At 36.4% G+C, this 20,154-nt stretch overlaps 2 protein-coding genes across 2 annotated transcripts in view; one reads left to right on the top strand and one right to left on the bottom strand.

Moving 5' to 3' along the window:
* LOC126877005 (guanylate cyclase soluble subunit beta-1) overlaps positions 1–20,154 on the bottom strand; it is a 111,147-nt gene that overhangs the window by 54,919 nt on the left and 36,074 nt on the right. The window lies entirely within an intron of this gene.
* The window catches only part of LOC126876962 (head-specific guanylate cyclase), a 48,293-nt gene continuing 28,208 nt past the window's right edge, over positions 70–20,154 (top strand). The window contains exon 1 of the mRNA XM_050639835.1: positions 70–1,295. Coding sequence (XP_050495792.1) covers positions 1,056–1,295 — 240 coding nt within the window. The 5' untranslated portion in view covers positions 70–1,055. The remainder of the gene's footprint in view (positions 1,296–20,154) is intronic.

Below are 20,154 nucleotides of genomic sequence, written 5' to 3'. Positions count from 1 at the left end.
TCCTCGCAGCTCCGCGTCCCGACGCTCACCCCGCCAATCGTTTCCACTCCACCCCGTCTGCCGCTTACCCCCAAGCAACCAACACTCGGCGCTGCTCGTTGCGCCTCGGTCAATCCGCGACTAGTATGGCGCTACGCGCTCCGACACGCCACCGTACGTAGCGTGCTTTCGCAATCGACGACAGATCGTGCACCGTGATACACGTTGAAAAACGGTGAAACACGCGCGAATTATTTTACTCGACGAACAATCAAGTAGTCTGACTGAAAAGTCGGCGGAGGAACGAGTTTCCTCGCTTCTTTGAAGAAAAGAAAGAAAGAAAAGAAAATATACGAGAAGAAGTTGACTATCCGTCGCGAGAATTCAATTATTGTTTCGCTAGTGTTCGTCCAGACTTGACAGATAAGAATCGAGTGATTGATAGGAAGATAGGGAGAGAAGCGTGAGCGGCCACTGACCAAGGGGTTGAGAGCGGCTATTTAGGGGTTGCTACTATGTAACCGCGTGCACCAACGCTTATCCGGTAGTAGCTCGCAGAGAACGCCGCGTGTTAAGTGCTGATTGCATTGCGGTGACACGAACTGCGATAAGCGGCCGCCAGCAACTGGTAATAAGTGAATTTCGTTTACAATTAGAGAAATGATAGCGTTGTTAAACGTGGTCTGGTGCACGAGGCCGGACGGAAGTCGCGGCAGGTGTCTGACCCGGCACGAGCTCTAGGGCAACGATGCGAGTAGATCGGCTGACACGAAAACCAGACAGGACAGAGACGAGCAAATACTGGACACGCGCGTTGTTTCGTTGAAACGTTTGTAAAGGGAAGATACCGCTTCGTTGCCGAGACGAAGTACGAGCAACGTCAAAAACGAGAGAAGAAAGAGTGGAGGAAGTGCTATCAACTGCACAGTTGATCGCTGATAAACATGAGAGTACCGCGTAACACGCTAGTGTTCATTTAATGCGACCTAACGATCGAACGATTCACACCGCGCGCTAGAGTTCCCGTAGCCCGCATCGCTGACAGCGATCTCCACGACGGTTCATCGATAAACAACATGGCATGTCCTTTTTCACGGGATCTCTTGAAGGCAGGCCGCGACAAGCAGACCGTCAGAAGCGACAACGATCGCTCGAGTATCGCCAGATTGGGACAGAATGGCGGTAGCAAGTCTAGACAATCGTCCTTTGAAGTCACGTCGTTACTGATGAGAGAGGAAACCGAAGATGCAGAGGATATGCAGACCTTGAACCTGAAGCATTTGAGAGCCGCTGTACTCGTGCTGACAAATCCATCGGTATCGTCTTCATCTATTTCTATGTCACAATTAATTTCACGACTTTTTTCATAAGAGTACAGTAGAAAACCGAAATTTTAAAGTAGATACAAAGCTACCGTTATTAAGCGAGATATTCGCGCGCGAAAGTCAAGCTATTGCTTTCTTGGATTAGCGAGTTGAGAAATCACACGCTTGAGAAAGTTGAACGCAGAACCAAGTTTAGGTAAGACGAAGGCAGGGGAAAGGAATTTATGCGACTTCCCGCTTGTCGAGTTTGTCGCCTTTCGATAAATTTTTCATGAAACTTGGAAATTCAATTTTCCCGGGTTTCTTCTCTTCATCTTTCGGTTCCCCACGCAATTATTACATTCAAGGCGAGCGATTCAGGATGGGGAGGTGTAATAAGTAGAATGTTTGGAAGTTGTAGGTACATGTGTGATTTGTAGGGTGATAGAATTCAGTAATCGAAGCGTAGAATTCTTGATAAATACGCGGTGCGGTTATAATACGAGTCTCTGGAAAGAGAAGCCTTGGTTTTTGTTCTTCCAGAGGGAAATTGAAACGAACTTTGCAAAGTATGAGTTATTCATGGATTTCTTTTACTTCAGTTTCCTTGAATTTCCATTCACGTTGCATCGAATCTTTTTATTTCCTTTTTCTTCGTAAAATATATCTATAAAGTTCGCATGAATTGAAAATTTAATTAATACGTATGAATATGTATATGTATATTCTCGTTAGTAAAATATTTATTTAAAGAAAAATAACAATCATTTAAAGTTAACAGTGAAATAAGTTATTGCTGTAACTTTCTATACATATGTCTGTACAAAATTGTATTTGGAAACAATTCCAGTTTAAAATTAGTGTTTGTTTTGTTGATAATTTGATGAAATTGTTGTATAATATTTATTGAGACATTTTTGTATTATGGTTTCTTCAAACTCAGTTTATTACAGTTTGCTATCTATCTTTTATCATTTGAAAAAAGAGTATGATGTCATAAAGCTTTTACACAGATACAACACATCAAGACAGAATCTGTAGCAGATGTCACCATTATCTTTGATTTGTATCACTTTCCGATGTTATCCTACATGAGCTAGCAGTTTAACCGTTTCTGTCCAAGGTACAAATTGAAAGCAAATTATTCGCAAATATAGACATTACTGCATGTTCCAAATGTAACAGTTTTCATATATTCAATTTTTTTGTCATAAATTATCCTTTGTACGATGGTGGATAATTGATGTTTTAAGTGATAGACGTTCATTTAAACGTACGCATTTTTTAATTAAATTTCATATAAAATTAAGTTCCTTTTTCTACAGTAAAATAGTACAGTAAAAAAGATAGTGAAAATTATACAGATGGAATCTCGCTAAAAAACTGCACTGAACATCTTGTCAAAGTCAATATCAATTAATTTACCGTTTTACTGAAGCAGATTTCATCGCTTTTAAGTCATTAATATTTGAAAGTCAAAGCTAACTGAAGCAGAAATTCAGAAAAATAAAATTTATAATACAGGATGTAAGAAAGTAACAATTGTCATCAAAAGCAATCCATTGTTTGTTGATTCATAAGAAGAGGACGCCAACGTCTGATCATAAATTTTAATACTATTTTCGAAACATGTATCGAACTTCTTCCTCTCTACAAATCACTCACCGCATAATACCAGATACTCAAAACTTTTCAAGTTATTTACTTTCAAAGTTTTCTACGTGCCTCAAGTGCAAGTTACATCATTCGCCTATATGTAATTGTCATATAATAACCATGCTTCGTATCATGTCGCCACTGGAATCTCCGTCACTTCTTCCAAAACTGGAAAACATATCTTTTCACCAAAGAAACAAAATTTCTTGCACTATCGACGCTATCATCGTTCATCCGAATGAAATTCGTATTTCATTGGAACAGAAAAACGGTAAAGAAATGCATTTGTTGTTTTATAAGTGCGAGATCATCTGGTAACAGAAAACGGAAAAACGAGGAAGAAAACGATTTGTTGATCGTTCTCGGAAGCGTTTCATTATCAAAGATAAAATCATCGAGATCGTTCGCAAAGAAACAAGAGCAACATGCCCGCTTGTAGTACAAATTAGAATTCTGACCTCGGGAATTGGGTCGGAAATGTGCAATAAACGTATACGGAGGGCTCCCCTGTTTTGCTGCCAGCTACAAAAACGCGGTGGAAAATTTTCTGTCGTATGGCGAAACCTATTCCCCATTTACCGGAGGCCAAGCGGTGTTCCAGAACTCGCAGAAACCTTTTCGCGCCATCGCACTCGATAAAAACCAACGCGTAATTCCGATCGCTTATCAGCCCTCGAATGATCGACGAGTCCAACGTTCGACGGATTTCGCTAACTTTTTCCGTTTCTGCGATTTGCGCTATGTGTCTTACTGAATTAATTTGAAAACCGTTTTAATTAACGTATGAAAGATCGTTTTCGCGATACAGAATTGATGTGTGGTGAAATTAAAAGAAGTTTATTGCGCGCAAGATATTGAAATTTGGAAGAATTGTTAACCGCAGAATAGGAAATAGCAATTGGTAAAACTGAGTCTACGTGTTTGTGTCATTGTTTTATTGTATTTTATCTTTTAAGGTAATCTCGTACATAAATTTTATTTTGCAATTAAGTAAAGGTAGGAAGATAAGAAATTACGGTCACGATCTTCGTACAACGATTATCGCGTCCGCATCGCAATTCTATATAAATTATGAAGCTATGTATGAGAAAAGTACTCGTATATTAAATGATAAAATTTTTAGAACTATAAAGTACATTATAAAACAGTTATGAAAACTATACTGTGTAACAAAATTATGGATACTATAGAACTAGCGAAACTAAATTGGGAATCACGAAATCGATCGTCATTATTAACGTAATTTTTTCTTTGAAGCACCAGAGCGTATTATATGGAATAATAGGGTTGCAGTTCTTTGTGTCGAATAAGCCAATCATAGTCGTTCAGTAACATTTGAATGATAGCAAAGCCTTTCCACGATATTTGATTACTCCGCGCCTTAGACACCTGAATTACGCTGTCTTTTCATAACTTAATTATTCTTTTATATAGAATTAATAGAATTAATATTCGGAAAGAAATGAAAATTTGTATAATACCGAAGTATTGGTTATTACGTTAATTTTCTAACTTGTTCTTCGAATATCCAGCCTCTGTTTATATTAATTACATTGTTCCGGATAACCTTTTTAACAGGTTCATTTTGTAGTTATCCCGACTTCGCTATTCTACTTCATCATCTCGATAAAAGTATCATTATAACTGGAACAGTATCGAAAAAATGGACCTATGAAGCGACGCACAACAAACTTCGATTCTAAGTCACATTTTAATGTAGTATTCAAATATCTATTACAAGATCAAAAATCTTATCAATATAATTCCATAAAAACAACTTAATCTTTGTTAATAATCGATGTATTGTAGATATTTATGAAAATTCATATTTCTACAAACGTAATTAAAAAGTGAGACGTTAATGGAAACTTATTTCATTTGCTAGATATTCTAAAGATACTTTACTTTGGATATTTTTTATATTTTTAAATATTATATGCATTCTGTGTATTTTTGGATACTGAAATTTCCAATAAAAAAAGTGAATAAACTTGTTCGATCTAATGATCGCGGTCAAGAGGAGAAAAATTTAATTGTTGGAAAATTTATTATAAAATAGGTGAGAGTTTTAACGAGAACATCGTTCAAAGCGGAACGAAATCGCCACTCAGTAAGAATGTAAGAAGAAAGCTGTGGTCATTCGAGACGAACCTCCGTGTTTTTTCTCCCTCTGTTCGTGCCATGAAACTCCCATTAGTCTCTAGCGCATCAATCGAGAAGAATCGATTCACTGTTCGCTAGAGAAAATCTTGGATAAAAAGGATCTCCCAAACTATTGTGAAATATCCGTGGCGAATATTTCTCGACAATAGATTCGCAGCATTATATTATAACATAATAAACGTAGCGATTCATGTGCTATTTCACACTAACAAGAAAAGTCCACGTTACAAATACACGATATCACGTCTTTGCGATTTGAAAAATAGAAATCGTAAAAAATATCGATGCCAAAAGTGAATATTTTCAGTCGCGACATGTGATATGTGCGATTTTTTACTAGAAATTTACTATTGAAAATACATATAAAGGCCAATGCAGGCAACCGATGCAACGTCGTTGCGATCTTGCAACGATGAGGCTGTGCAATTCAGTAGCTTTATATTTCCAATAGCGGGATTGAACGCTTGTATGCAATGCATCATTAAAAATATAAAGCTTCCGAGTCACCTAGAATCGTTATTGCAAAATTACGACATAGCATCGTTCATCTGCGTGTAATCCGCGAATTTCTAGACATTTTCCTCCATGATGAATTTACTTCGCTCTTTTAAGCATGTTCTTTTCTACCGTTACAAATTCGCAGAACAATAATTAAGTATTTGATTCGACAGATAAACGTGACATATTTGCGAGTAAAATTTTGCATTTCAGTATAAACATACAGCGAAATCTCGTTGTCACTGCCGATACTTCGAATATTTCGCGTTGGTCTATCCGAGGAATTCTTAACGCGGCAACATTCAACATTCGCGAAACAATCGGCGTTTCAATAACTCGTCTCTGTTTAGCTGCGAAAGGAGAACGAGAGAGAGAGTGTGAGTAATGCGAGCTAACACGTAATATGAATTTCAAATCAGAGGCGTCCTGTTTGCTAAAATCGCGCATATTGCCCTACACGTTTCAGGCTACGAGCACTTAATTCGAATTTGATACTTCGAACTTCACTTCGGGTCGATTTCCATATCCAATGTCCGACAAGTTTTCAATGGCTAACCACCAAGGATTCATATTCATGCTTCCCCTTTTACCGTGCGGCATCATTCCCAAATTTTTGCCGAGGTCACTGTGTTTCATTTGGAAAATATTAACGTGTATCCTGATTATAGCTATTACTGATTTACGTTTCACGAACAGTTCGTCGCATCATCTGTTCGTTATTGTTATATCATATTATTTATTTGCGTACTGTCTACAAATATATTCGCGAGACATGGTGTTATCATGTACAGTAGACAAAGTATATGCAAATTGCAGGCAGGAAACATGATAGACAATTTTAAAATTCAATAACGCATTAATTCATTTCATATTATCAAAACGTCCCTTCGCTTGTTTGTAATATCAAATATGTATTTTTACATCTTATTGGACATTTAAAAAATGATTCAGTATTTGATTCCAAATTTCATGGATTTATCACCTATCTTCAAGAAATTTATATCTACGAATCTAACAAATTGTAAGACGTTAAGATAGTAATAAAAATAAGCTTAACATTTACAAAAATGAAAAAGTGAATTGTTCGCCAGTAAGCATATGCCTTCACCCAATTGTAACATCGAGTCGTCGCACGAGCGGAAGATCTTAACGTCGCGTCGCGTCCTTTAGAACTGGGACGACGCACAATGCGACAGTTAAGTGAGGATTCGGGACGAAAATTAAAATTCCCATGCCACATTCACAGACCACGTTTGCAGACAATATTTGCACGATAGCAGATTAGGTTCGAACATTCGCAGTCCACGTTCACACTTTTGCACGTTCTCACGTTTCACAATGTGAAATTTAAATGGCAGTTTGAAACAAAGATCAAAAAATACATATAATGTGCAGCTCTGCAGAAACTTGATATCAGGCGTGAGTAAAAGTCCGTTCGTTAAATCTTTTTTAATATTTTTCCTACTTTCTTGTTTGTGGAAAATATCTTAAATATTTATTTCTTTATCTAACCGCATACAGTGACGTATAAGTAAATAGTACCGATACTGGGAACAATCTTTCTATTTTTTATTATTTTCATGTATCCTCGCTTCCGTTTGGTTAAACACCTCGCTGACACTTAATAAAAAGCGGAGTCTTTATATAACTTTGAACATTTTCTTGAAATAAGTGTGGTCAGAGATTCACTTCTCAACCATGTGGCGATTACGAATGAGTTTCACTAAAAAGATAAAGAATATCCAGTGTAGCAGTTTGTAGCAGAAAAAAATTATATATCAATGTAATATAATAGATACCTTCTTGACATAGAACAATCAGAGTTACAGGATGGTGTGAACCGTTTTCTTTTAATTGTTCTTTAAAAAAAGAAAGATATTTTTTAATTGGAAACTGAGATTATACGCATCTTTGCTCAAATTTTCTACATTTTCGGAGTAATAAACACTATTTCACAAGAATCGATAAACACGAATGTATAATGAATGAGTGGGCTAATTTTCAAATGATTAGATTATGACGTACAAACGACTTTTACTAATCGTCTATTCTAGCGGCAATTACCGTTTACATTTATGTTACTTACAGGCCGATGATATATCATCGAATAATAAGAACAAAACAATGATTACATATTTCGGTTCTTGTCCACTGTATGCTAAACTGTGCAACGTCTCAGAATTGATACTCTGTTGAAAATAATTAGCTGATCGCTTGTAATTTGAGCTACTTGACTCTTCTATCGCATCGCGTCACGATCCTCTGAAAGTATCAGCTAGCTGCACGCTGTAATTCTTTACACGACCGGTCGTTTAACTCGGTTTACGGGGGCGATATTCGCGTTTTGAAGTTGTTATGCAAATGCGGGTGTAAAAGAAGGAGCGTGGAATCACGTCGTTGAATGGGATTGTTGCTCACTCGTGTATTCAATGATTTAATGGACGAGAGGGGTTGTACGAAGTACTTCTGCTCAATTCCATTATATTTACTTCAATTGTGGTTCATGAACAAATTGTATGGTGAAGTGCCTGGCTTTTGGAGGAACGACGTGATATTTAGTTTAATTAATTCTTTTATCGAAGAAAATTTAAAACAACTGGAGGAAATAAATACGAGTTATACCGTTTTAAGTGGAGCAACGCAGAAATTAATTAAACGATATGAACCCTTAATGGTGTATTTCATATTTCATACTATTTAGTATTAATAGTAAATTTCACACTTTGATTCGCCAACAATTTTGCAGTAGCAGAAAACCATATATCTGCATTATATTAGCGTTCGACAAAAGACCTAATGAAATGACTTGACGAAGAATTAAGCAAATTTTTTAAAATTAAAAAATATATTGAAGAGATAGTTTGAGGTGGATATTATTGAACGCGTTGGCTTATTAATTAAAGAGACGAGTGATAAATAGTTATTGTAATAGTTAATTGTATTAAAATCACTTTAAGTACAAGTATAGAGATAGTGTATGCTGGTCTTAATCGTCGCTCGCTATATTGACTAGCTACAGTGACTGTTCTAGAGAGCACGTTCGCCTATTTATATCGACAGGTGTTATTATAAAAAGTTCAAATGTAACTCCATTACAAATAACGGCGATAACGTTTTGTCCGGAGTTCGTTTACCTTTGAACCTAGCACAATACCGTGGCACAATAATATGAGTCTCTCCCGATTCAAATATTTCGTTGACTCATATGCCGCTGCAAGTTTAACCAAGAATATAAATATATCGCAAGCAAAAATTTTGATAGGAAATGAACTGCTTCTTTAAACACTTTTAAATTAAAATCTCCCATACGATATTTGATCTAGAGCGAAAAATTCACACAATCGTCAATGCAATACACAGGATACATCAATGGAAAAAGAGCAATATCAAGTATGTATTCCCATTTCAGTACGAACTCGCTAGCATCCGTAATCGAGTCGCGAGCTCCGTAACAAAATCTATTTCGACGAGACGAAGTTCAAAGAAATCCGATCGGAGGAAACGAAAATTGATTGTCGTTTAATAGCGATTCATAGGCATAACCTGTTGAGTCGACGTCTCCTCGGTATAAGTATCGATAAAATCGAGAAACGGTGTCGACGAAAGAGACGGAGATCCTTGACTTTCGTTTTTTAGGCGGCTTTTACATTCTACCTTGGAGTCAAGTGGTTCGACGAGCCGGGTTGTTTAATCTTAATCGGACGGATAATACAGCTGTGTGCGAGACTGTTCGGTTGCGGTTCTCAGTCGAAGCAACCGCAGCTTCAAGGCAATGCGGCGCTGTGACAACCCGATGTGCGTGATAATTGCATTGCCATTTTGTGGAAACGGGGCCATTAGTCGATTGATTCGTTCGCGTTTCGTTCGGTCAATTTAACGTACGCTATGTAACACGCGGTACGTGTAAAAGATATCGGTAGATATCGCAAACGAAAGTTTAAAGTCAATTTTATTCCGCTGATTCTATCAGTAGAAAATGGTTACTGATGTTATGTACGATCACGTTGAGGTTTGAAATTGGTAGACGAGCGCTATTTAAAATGAGATTTAAACGGACGATATCAGACAAATGTAAGCGAATAGTTCTAAATTTCTATGTTCTATTTATAGTTCTTTTTTAGAATTTACTGAAGTAAAAATGACGATCTATGAGCGTGACAAGATTTTGTGAATCAAGTGAATAATATTGGGAACAGAGCAATATATATGTATATGAATGATGAATACTTGCTCCTTGTACAGTCAATGGTGTAAAGGATAAGTATTTGAACCAAGTGCATAGGATCACCGTATAAGCAAAGGCTGCACACTCTCTAAAGCTTTAGATGGATGTGCTTGAATGTAGGGAACTTAGGGAATGTTCCTGCATCGAGTGAAAGGGATAGAGAAATAGAGAATGTTTGAATGCAAGTTCGAATGGTTGTAAAGCATGTATATTCGAATTAGTTTAGAATTTCAGATTTTTAAGGAAATAAGGCGTAACGCACACAACTTTTGATGATTCGAACGTAATGTAAAGATGGCAAACAAGGAATATAGAAATCTCTCACAATCAGTATCTCCACCTTTCTTTTCCTTCGATATTATTAGACAAAACTCATTTCATATGTATATGCAAAAACATACGTTTTCTCAAGTATGTTAACATAGTAAAATGAAAGCAAGAACATGCCCTATCACATGTTACATCTCAATATCAAATCTTTACATAAACGTATCATATACTCAAACTCTGAAACGTAGGTGCACAATCTGATCTTTAGCAAATTCCAGATTTTCTTCGTTGAAATTGGTTACTTCATCACTGTCGATCTTTGTTGAATGTGACACCTCAATATGAAACTTCCTAAACTATCGATAGATGTTAACATGCAGAGTACATTAATCAAGCGGCACTTTGCGGAATCTATTAAATCATATCAAAGTCAAAAGACGTAAAGCGTGCGATGTCACGGATTACATTACTGACTAACCTAAGATACTTCGTCCAGGTGACATATGAATAAAGATATTTTCCCTTGATATCACCAGATTTCTATCGTCATACCTATTTGTCTGAAAAGTCTCTTCAATAAAACAGAACTATTCCTTCGTCCTCTATGTTACAAAATTGACAAATAATTGTCCTCTACAGTACTCTACTTTTTACTAATACCATAGTAGGCTTGGATCTATTTTGATCACTCAAAATCTTTAAATAAATTTTTAAATGTACTGAAAATATTCAGGACTACCTGTTAACGTTTGCGTTTTAGTATCCAGTATATTTTTTAATTGATCGTTAAAAGGTTTTTTTTAATAAAAATTGAAATTCAAGCGCTTAAATTGAGTGTGAAAATTCGCTCGACCTTGTATTCAAAAGGAAAAAAGTGGTACCACGAAAGGTTAATGCATCGCCAAACAGAGTTTCACTCCGCATCTATTCACCGAATTTATTCACAGGAACTTTCCATTCTTATCGATGAAACCACGACAAATAGCTGTATTTTATTAGCTGCTAATTAAGTAGAGGGTCTACGAAGTTTGTAGCGGAAAATTGGAATCGATAACGGCCATAATATCTGACCGCTATCAGATGGTCGGTTCGCGAACTTTAAATTTCCCGGAAACGAAATTCAGCTCGTAATATTTTCATTAGCGTCACTTTCTGTCCTGTTTTACTAACTCGCTTTCATCTCGTAGTTGATATTCGACCCTGATGCCGCACGCGCAATGCATTTCCTGGTAGTAACCAAACTTCGTCAGTATTCGACAGCAAACAGCCACGTACCGCTGACGAAAGTGGGAAAGAACACGTTGCACTTTAATTTCTGCCAGGTAAATAAAGAGCGCCGTACTTTTAACTGCACCAAGTGAACATCTAGCGACAGCAGAGAGATTCACACGTCGTTGATTCCAAATGTTGACAGTTGCAGATAGATCGAGCAACCCGATTGAATTTATCGGAAAGGATTTACGAAATTTAATGTTGAAATTTACGTACGATTAAGATATCTAATGATATTTAACACAAAATTTTATATTCTGTTTGTATCATTATAAATCCGTTCACTCGAATCATATGTGTCTTATAAATAAAAAATAGACTTTATAATGTTCATCAATAAATGTAGAAGATCCTCTTATATTTACGCCCAACAATTTCTATATCCAAATAGAAATTACAATAATCACTGACAGGTTTGAAACTTCTGATTTTAAATTCTAAATTGGACGTCCCAAAAGAAAATAGAATAAAACTTTTGCAGAATCTTCGTGGAAACGAAACTAATAAATAAGAGATACTTTTCTCTGGCACACAATTTTAAATTAAAGTAACCAAAAACACAGATAACACAATCCAAGAACTAATAACGTGGTACATGTAATGTGAATCTCTTTGATAATGGAATAATTTAAGTAAAGCAATTGTTCCATTTGCATTTACATTTTCTGCAACGTTCTCTCTTGCCCCGGTCTATCCAAACGCTTCCTCGGAAATCTCTTGATGCTCTCTTCGCTCAACGTTCTAACTATACGACTCTCATACTGCACTGGACCCGCGTAGAACACTCTCACCTTCCTGTACATATACATATATGTACTTTCAACCATTAGTTAATCGATCTGAAGCACATATCGCTCGTACATTTTTTTTCTACGCTCTAGTCACTTTGTTACTTTGAACAACTTTTTAACATGTACACTGATAGCTAACACAAGGTGTAAATCCACAAAATAGTTTTCCACTTTACACATAATTTTATAGCCTTTCATAATTTACTTACTGCAAAGAAAGTCGTACAATCGTATAAACAGGGTTGAAATAGGATTGAATATTACTATCCAGATATTGCTAATCTATATTTCACCTGGCTAAATTATCCTCTTGATAAACGATAATTGTAAGAAAATTTTACTTTGTATAGGTTTTCAATTTTAGAAACATACAGCACATGCAGAAATATAGATTGGTCAAGTATTACATAATAAGAGTTAGTAAAGTAAACAGCTTTTATTTAATAAACATGTGCTCAATCTCTATTTTTCTATAACAAAGCTTCAAGACGTCTACGTACATTGTAATAAGATTTCAACGCGGTTGGTGTAAGACGAAATGCTCGTCGTTAGGTTACTTAGAATTACATCCTTAAAGCAGTGTTACTGGATTAAGTGAAATCGAAGACATGTTACTATATATACAACATATGCTCCTTTGATCATTCTTTATCGCTTCCTTCTTGATTAATCTATAACTTTACAATATATTTAATCGCTCAGTAATTAAATAATATAATAGTTATTAGTATTTCGAACAATTAATTTAGTTATTAACAGAAAGTATGTTAATAGAACGTTAATAGAAAGTATAAAAGTAAAGGCGTTCAGATAGAAACTCTTTAGAAGGATACTACAAATAGATTTGATCACACGATTACACTAAATCTGTTACGGCTTGTCAGTAATTCACGTGGAAACAGCGCCATAGGGAATATCGATTGCAACGTATTTATTTTCTTTGTGAAAATTCTTCGAACCGAGCGGATAATTATCGAACGTTTTTAAAGAGGAACACTAGAATAGGTTGATTCGACCAAAAAGGGTCGAGAGCAATTAACCTAGGAAGTGGCACGGTCAGTGAGATATTATTTTTGCGCTACACCAGTTCCACTTTTAATTTCATCGCGCCATGAAATGTCGTATTCTTTTCCACTTTGCCGTTTAATTCACCGGATTTACGGAGCGTTAATTTAATCAGGTTACCCGCTTTCGTCAAAAAAAAATTATGACGATTCCGCCTGTGACCAAACCTTGTTCTTCAGTTTCTCGACGCAATTTTTTGGCCTAGCCTCGGACAATTCTTCATGCGTTCGCTCAGTTCGGGGTCGCTCTAACGATAGAATATTACAGAATATTCGTATACTTTATCTTTCCATTAAATACTCTAAATAAATTTTTCCACCATAATTCGTAAATGATTGTTAGATTTGAGAAATTTTTTTACTATTAAGGACACTTTAAATTTTGTTTAATCACGCTATGTCTAACAACAGTTATATATGTTAATTACGTAAAAATTATACTTTAAAACAAATGACAAAATCCATAGAAGTCCTTGTTTCCGAGATCTGAATATTTGTTTCAGAAAGTGAATGTTCAAACGTTCCTTTCTTTGTATTGAGAATATTATAGCTGAATTAAAAATTCAAAGTATGAAGTAGAATCCAATAACTAACAATTTTCTTGGAAAAACATCCCAAAAGGAAAGCAACGGTTTAGGACGAAAACCAACATCGTGCAAAACATTTGTACTACTTTTATATTACTTGCTTGGTATTTATCCTTAAAAGATACATTCATATTACACGAGACACGCCGCCATCTGTTTCATATTCCATTATTCCGAGCGGTACAAACGAAAAAATGGTGAAAGAAGGTAATGCATCACTTGCGGCGTTTATTATGCAATTCTTTGGAGAGCGGCACGTGTTAAAAATTAACGACATCGAGGGAAGTACCCGCGTTGTGACGGAAGAGAATGCAACATCCGGGCTCGGTAACAGGAAACTTCGACTCGTCGCGCGTTGGTTGGGGAACATCGCCGGATGTAGCATTTCGGATGACGCGTTCAATTTTTTAAACGGCTGTCGTTCGTCGAGTTTCTCTTGTGCGAGTTTCCTCGTGAACGAGAATTAAAGGGATTAAGCCTCCTAATGCTGAAAGCGCGGCAAATTAAAGCGAGTAGCTTTCACATCGTCTACTTAAGTTCCACAGTTGCTAAAGTTCGCTTCGTTCGCTCGTTTAATCGCTAATGGCTACCCCGTACAAATGCAGTCGGAAACGATGATAGAATTTGACGTTGCCTCGTCTTTTTTCTGAACTTCCACGAAAATTTGAATTGGTTCTGAATCTAAGTGAAAATAATAATCTTCTATATCTTTGTTATCAAGTCAGTTGTCGAATCTTCCCAGAGTACACGTCTGATGTATACTGGTACATATTTCTTTTGGATTATCTTTAATATATGTTTCGTGACGTATTATAGAACACCCTATATATTAATGATCAAATGCTGTTCAAATTAGACCTCGAGCTTACACAACTACCTCTACAGTATGTTCACAATCATGGTATAGGGCAATAGATAATGCAACATCATAAGTGATAAGCACGTACTAGTGAACATGATTGCCATCGTACGTGTTGATTACTCATATGAAGGGACAAAACCATGTAAAAGATTCCATCTGTGGACAATGATGATACGAATGGCATCTAATGTTGATATAAATTTCACACTAAATTTCAGGCAAGAGTTGTGTAGAGTGCTCTCGAAAGAAATCTTTGTTCTGTACGAATTTTTAGGAATTACTTCATAAAAATAATTTCTTATTATTGTGGCCCAATAATTATTGGTAAAATATTGGAGGAATATATGGAAATTGCACAACAACAGTTAATAGTCGAATATAATACGAATATTGTATTCTAATAACTGTTTCATTAGGGACATGGTTAATGGGACATTCAGCCATGAATTCCCAACAAATCTAGAGACAGAAACGTCTCTTGGGGGAGATCGCTATAACCAGGAGTTATGATGAACAGTTGATTATTATCTAACTAATGGACAATTGATTGTCGTTTCAGAAGATACGAACACATACACGTTCAAGAATTAACGTTTGGCAAACAGGCAGTGTTTCAAGTGTTCAACTTCAAGTATAGTGTGTCTCAATAACTTGCGTAGAGAGACTCGAACAACTAAAGCGCAATCTCTCGATATCCCGTTCTACGGTCATAAACGTGCCTTTTCTCGATACTTATTGCATCAAATAAAATAACTAAGCCTGCAAATTGCCGGTGATTCGCTAATGAAGGAATAGTCACGTCGTTTATCTGTCTTTACATTTCACGAAACCGAAGCCAACGCAATGATTGTTTCGCGGAATCTTCAAGCGCTGCCGACTCATCGTGCTTTTCGGGAAAACAGAGGGCAGGATAAAAAACGGATTGACACAGCAAAATCGCAAATCGTTTGTTTTCCCGCTGTTGCAGACGAACCGACGCGGCGCGTACCCAGTCGGAAAACGAATCAGAGAAAAACCAGGTTCGCGTTCAATTAATAAACGGCGAACAAATAAATAGAACGGTGGCATTAGATTCATCCGTTAAACAAGATAACCGTGGAAGGCGAATCGGGCACCGGAGAATCTTCTATTATTTCGACCGCGTTAAATTGAATTTTACAATCCATTTGATACGCATAAAAGAACGATGCCGACTACCGGAGGATTAAACCAGTCGCTAATCGCGAAGTAGTCGAATGGTTAGCTTCCTGATCATCGCGTCTCGGGATTTCCACCCGAGACCTAATAAAATTCTTCGCCTTTTTGAAAAGAAGAAATCCCATGGAGTTCGTTCAGAGAATATTTTTTCTTTTGCGCAATTTACTTTTTATCTACGAATACAAAAGCAAAAATAATATGGTATCCATAAATAGGAAAAACTTCATAGCATTCGTTAAATGGTTCTACGTGGACACGTAAACAAATTCACAACGTATGACGAACAATTTTCTAAAGGTTATATATAGATATAATAGCGGTGGAAGGGTTAATACCTAGAGAGAACGTTGGTCGTTGTTTAATTCGATAAAGGGGAGCTTAACACGGTTGAAGGAGTCACGATAAATAACTTGAGCGAGGCCTGCTCGCCGGTTTCCGGCCGAGATACGAAAACGAGTTTCGACGTCGCGTCACCCTAAAATATTGTGGCCCTGATTTTGTGCTGCATCGAAGTCTCGCCGAGGTGCAAATGGAAAATACACGCGATACACTCGATCGATACGTACCTTCTCTCACTCCCTCCCTCTCATTCTCTCTATTTCGCAGCTTTTACGGTGCTTCAACGTCTCAAAATAATCGCCTGACTGGTGGATGCGTTCCGAACCAGATACCAAAGTAACTATTGCGGCCCCGTGGCGAGCCTGTGGAAACGTCGTGATCGATTCGGTGTTACAGGCCACGGCGAGGGCGAAGGAATAACGACCGCGACCGATATTCAAATTCGCTCGACGAACATGCTGGTTCCATTAAAAAGACTTGAGGTTTCGAGCTGCGTTTACGCCAGAAGAACCAAATATTTAGTTAGAGGAGCTGGGAGAAGAAAAATTTCAGGTCACGAATTTCGAAACAGCACGAACCCACCTTTTGATTTTATTCAGATTTTTCAGTTCACTCGTATTTGTCTTTTCATTATTATTTTAGAAACATATGATGTAAAATCGAATGATTTTTAAAATAGCAGTTCACGATTATATAAATCGTTTTATAAAAACAATTGGTCTGACAGTAGGTAGAATGAAATTGTATGTGTAAGTAATAATCGAGAGATTAATCGGAGATTAACGGAAAACCAAAAAAAGATGAAAAAATACTTGTTTTATTTTAAATGTTGGAATTTCTGTTACATGCATAATATACGTATGTATAAGGTATCATAATTTAGCAAAAAAAGTATTTCTCCTTTTGTTAACAGATATTGAAAGTAAACAGACATGAAGCGAGTAATAATATCTGTAATAGGATATAATTTGAAAGGGAGATATTTTACATGAACAAATAAGTGAAATATTTCAAATATTTTTTCGTTCAAAGAAATACATTTTCAAAATTCGTGGAATAGCTTTTCCATTTCACGAGTATCGCAATATAACGAGTTTCGCAATGCAATTACTGAATGCGTGGCCTTATTTGCTGGAAAAAAGCTACATACGTTCTCGCGAAACGTTTATAACAGTTTGTAACAATAATAATAATTGATTAATTTCCACTCATCCTAAACGAAAAAATTTTAACTGAATTGTGTTTATTCGAGTTTATGGACGAATAGATATGTATATATTCAGTGCGTCAATAATTACTAATTCATTTTGCCAATTTGTTGTTATTCGAAGTGTTTGCAAGGTACATATTGATAAATACATTCACATTTATGAAACTTCTATAATCAATTTTTTCCTCGATTTGATTGGTGCTTCTAAATTAAGCATCACGGTCAAAACTTAACAAGATCTGTTTCTTTACGAAAAACATACAGCTTAAAAGACAACTAAAACTACATAATAGGTTTATCGTTACAAAAGAGTGATAACGTATCAAACTCTATTTCTCTTCCTGCATTGTAACAAATTTTACCACATACTCTTTTTCTGGAATGCCATCGTTTGCCACAACGTAGTCGTTGTAAACACCGTTTGACGGCTTTTCGTCGCCGAATTTGCGGTTTCGTATTGTTTCGGATTCTTCGTGTATCGTTTTTCAATCGGAACGTTCCATCCGCTTTGTACGATCCCTGTTATCGCTACTCTATCGTGTCACATATATATTTCCAATATTACTTCCCTCTTTTATTTACCATGTTCCCTATTTTTTTTTCTTGTATCTAGCTCGAGTCGATTAATTCCCTTGAAACAAGAATGCAATTTCTCGAATGAACGAGTTTTTACATAGACATGCTCATAATCCTCTGTATATATGGCGGAATGTATCAAGCAAAGACGTAAGTTTTATTGAGTCGCGAAACCCAAAGCGCGTTTTCAACGCGCGAAGACCCAAATATGCGTACGGTATACAAAAACATAAACGTTATTGTCGAAAGAAGTGTAAGTACAAATGTGGCAAAGGCACGAAACTTCGTTCCATGGAGATTAAATGAAGCTAATGGAACGGCAATTTCGGTATTTGCAATCTTATAACGCATTTTGCCCGAAGAATAATGGAACGCTCATCGACCGGGAGGGAATTACGTAAACTTTTAGTGGTACAACACGTTGTTTCAATTTTTCGCCCGGTTTCTTCGAAACTCCAAACCAGTTCGCCGCTTTATCGTCGAGCTTTTCACTTGTGTATCCATCATCGACTATAAACACTGCTTTTCAGCAACTTCTGTGAACAATTATGTGTTCGTTATGATCTTAATTTCTGCTCTATTTAACTCGAGCAAAGCATTTTAAATAAAATAAAATGATGTTTGTGTATACTCACGTATTTTGTTCTAACAAAATTATATCACGGTGCAAAGAGATTGTGGTATACAATGATAAATATAAAATATGAGTGAGAAAACATCTCTATCTTAATTTTCGTAATTGGATTTTAAATTTCATTGCTTCGTGTTCAAAGAATGATTGCTCCGACCTATGTTCTTCCATTCCCGAACTACAGCAAGAGATTATTTTCTTCTTAAAAGTGCGATGCTTCAGAGAAATAGCCAATATTCGCCTTTGGCCGCATTCTTACCTTCACAAAAAGGAGTAGAAAGAATAGAGAGCTATCTTTGTTCTTAAAAGTTCACTATCTATGTGTTAGAAGTTTCATATTATCAAGAAATTGCAATGCTATAAACTTACGATTTTAAATATAGTAAATAATGTAGGATCATTTGCGAGGCAGAAATACTTTTCGAAGGTAGAGCTTGAGTAAATTATATAAATCTAGTTAGTAGCACGGAGGCGAAGAAGTGACACAATACTGTTCTCATCTCTCTGTGAATAGATATAATTCCTGCTGCTGTTTCGTGTTCGAGTAAGACAAGAAGGTTACCTGTTCTTGCCGACCAACAATATCAGTTCACTAGAAATTCAAATTAAAACGTTTCTGAATTTGTGCATAAATAAATACAGTGGCTACAAAATATATCTACACGTCCCCTTATTTTCCAATGAAGAGCCTTTTTGATCAGATTCTGTATGTATTTCGTTTACATAATATTAAATTATTACAGTCATATGAAAATGTTACTAGACGATATGAAATTATACACTTACATAAATGTATATAATAATAAACTTAGTATAAAAATATTAAACTAAAAATTAAACGATAATGAAACGACGATTAAACGAAAATGAAAAGTAAGCTAATAAATTGATAATAATAAAACAATTGATAAAACAAGCGAAAAACTAAATTTTATCCCGCTATCGATATTTCCCTTCTTAGACATTTAAATATTGCATCTCGGACGCTTCGTCTTATCGTGTTTCTGCTCATCTATTTTCTGCATTCCGAATGTCTCAGTTCCAAAATTCAATTCCATCATTTGCATCTTCCATAACGTAACATTGTGACAATAAGATCAACGATATCTTACGCTTTCATAAATTGTTAGCGTGCATCCTCCCGGGTTGACAGATAAAAGCAGCGGGAAATCGATGTTCGAACGAAGAATCGTCGCGTTATTGCATTCAGCCTGCGTCTACCCTCGACAGATCTCGTTATTTTTCGTATAGTACAGTTTCAATTGCATTTATCCACGGAGAAGCGCCGCAAGCAACGCTCCCGTTTCTATTCTGCGCTCGGAACCGTCTTCCTTTCGCTGTGTTTCACGTAGACCGCGTAATTTCTTCGCACAGCTGCGCGTCACGGTGCCTAAACGAATAATCGACGAGACAACATGACAATCGAGAGACGAATTTCAATGACGTAAGAGAAGGGTCGAGTTGAGAACGCAGGTGATCGGTCCAGTCAGTGATAAGTTCTAAAGAAATCAGTGTTTAATCCCTTTAGAT

This window comes from Bombus huntii, chromosome 2, assembly GCF_024542735.1.
Source record: "Bombus huntii isolate Logan2020A chromosome 2, iyBomHunt1.1, whole genome shotgun sequence".
Taxonomy (NCBI): Eukaryota; Metazoa; Arthropoda; class Insecta; order Hymenoptera; family Apidae; genus Bombus; species Bombus huntii.
This window is presented reverse-complemented; position numbering and strand designations above follow the sequence as displayed.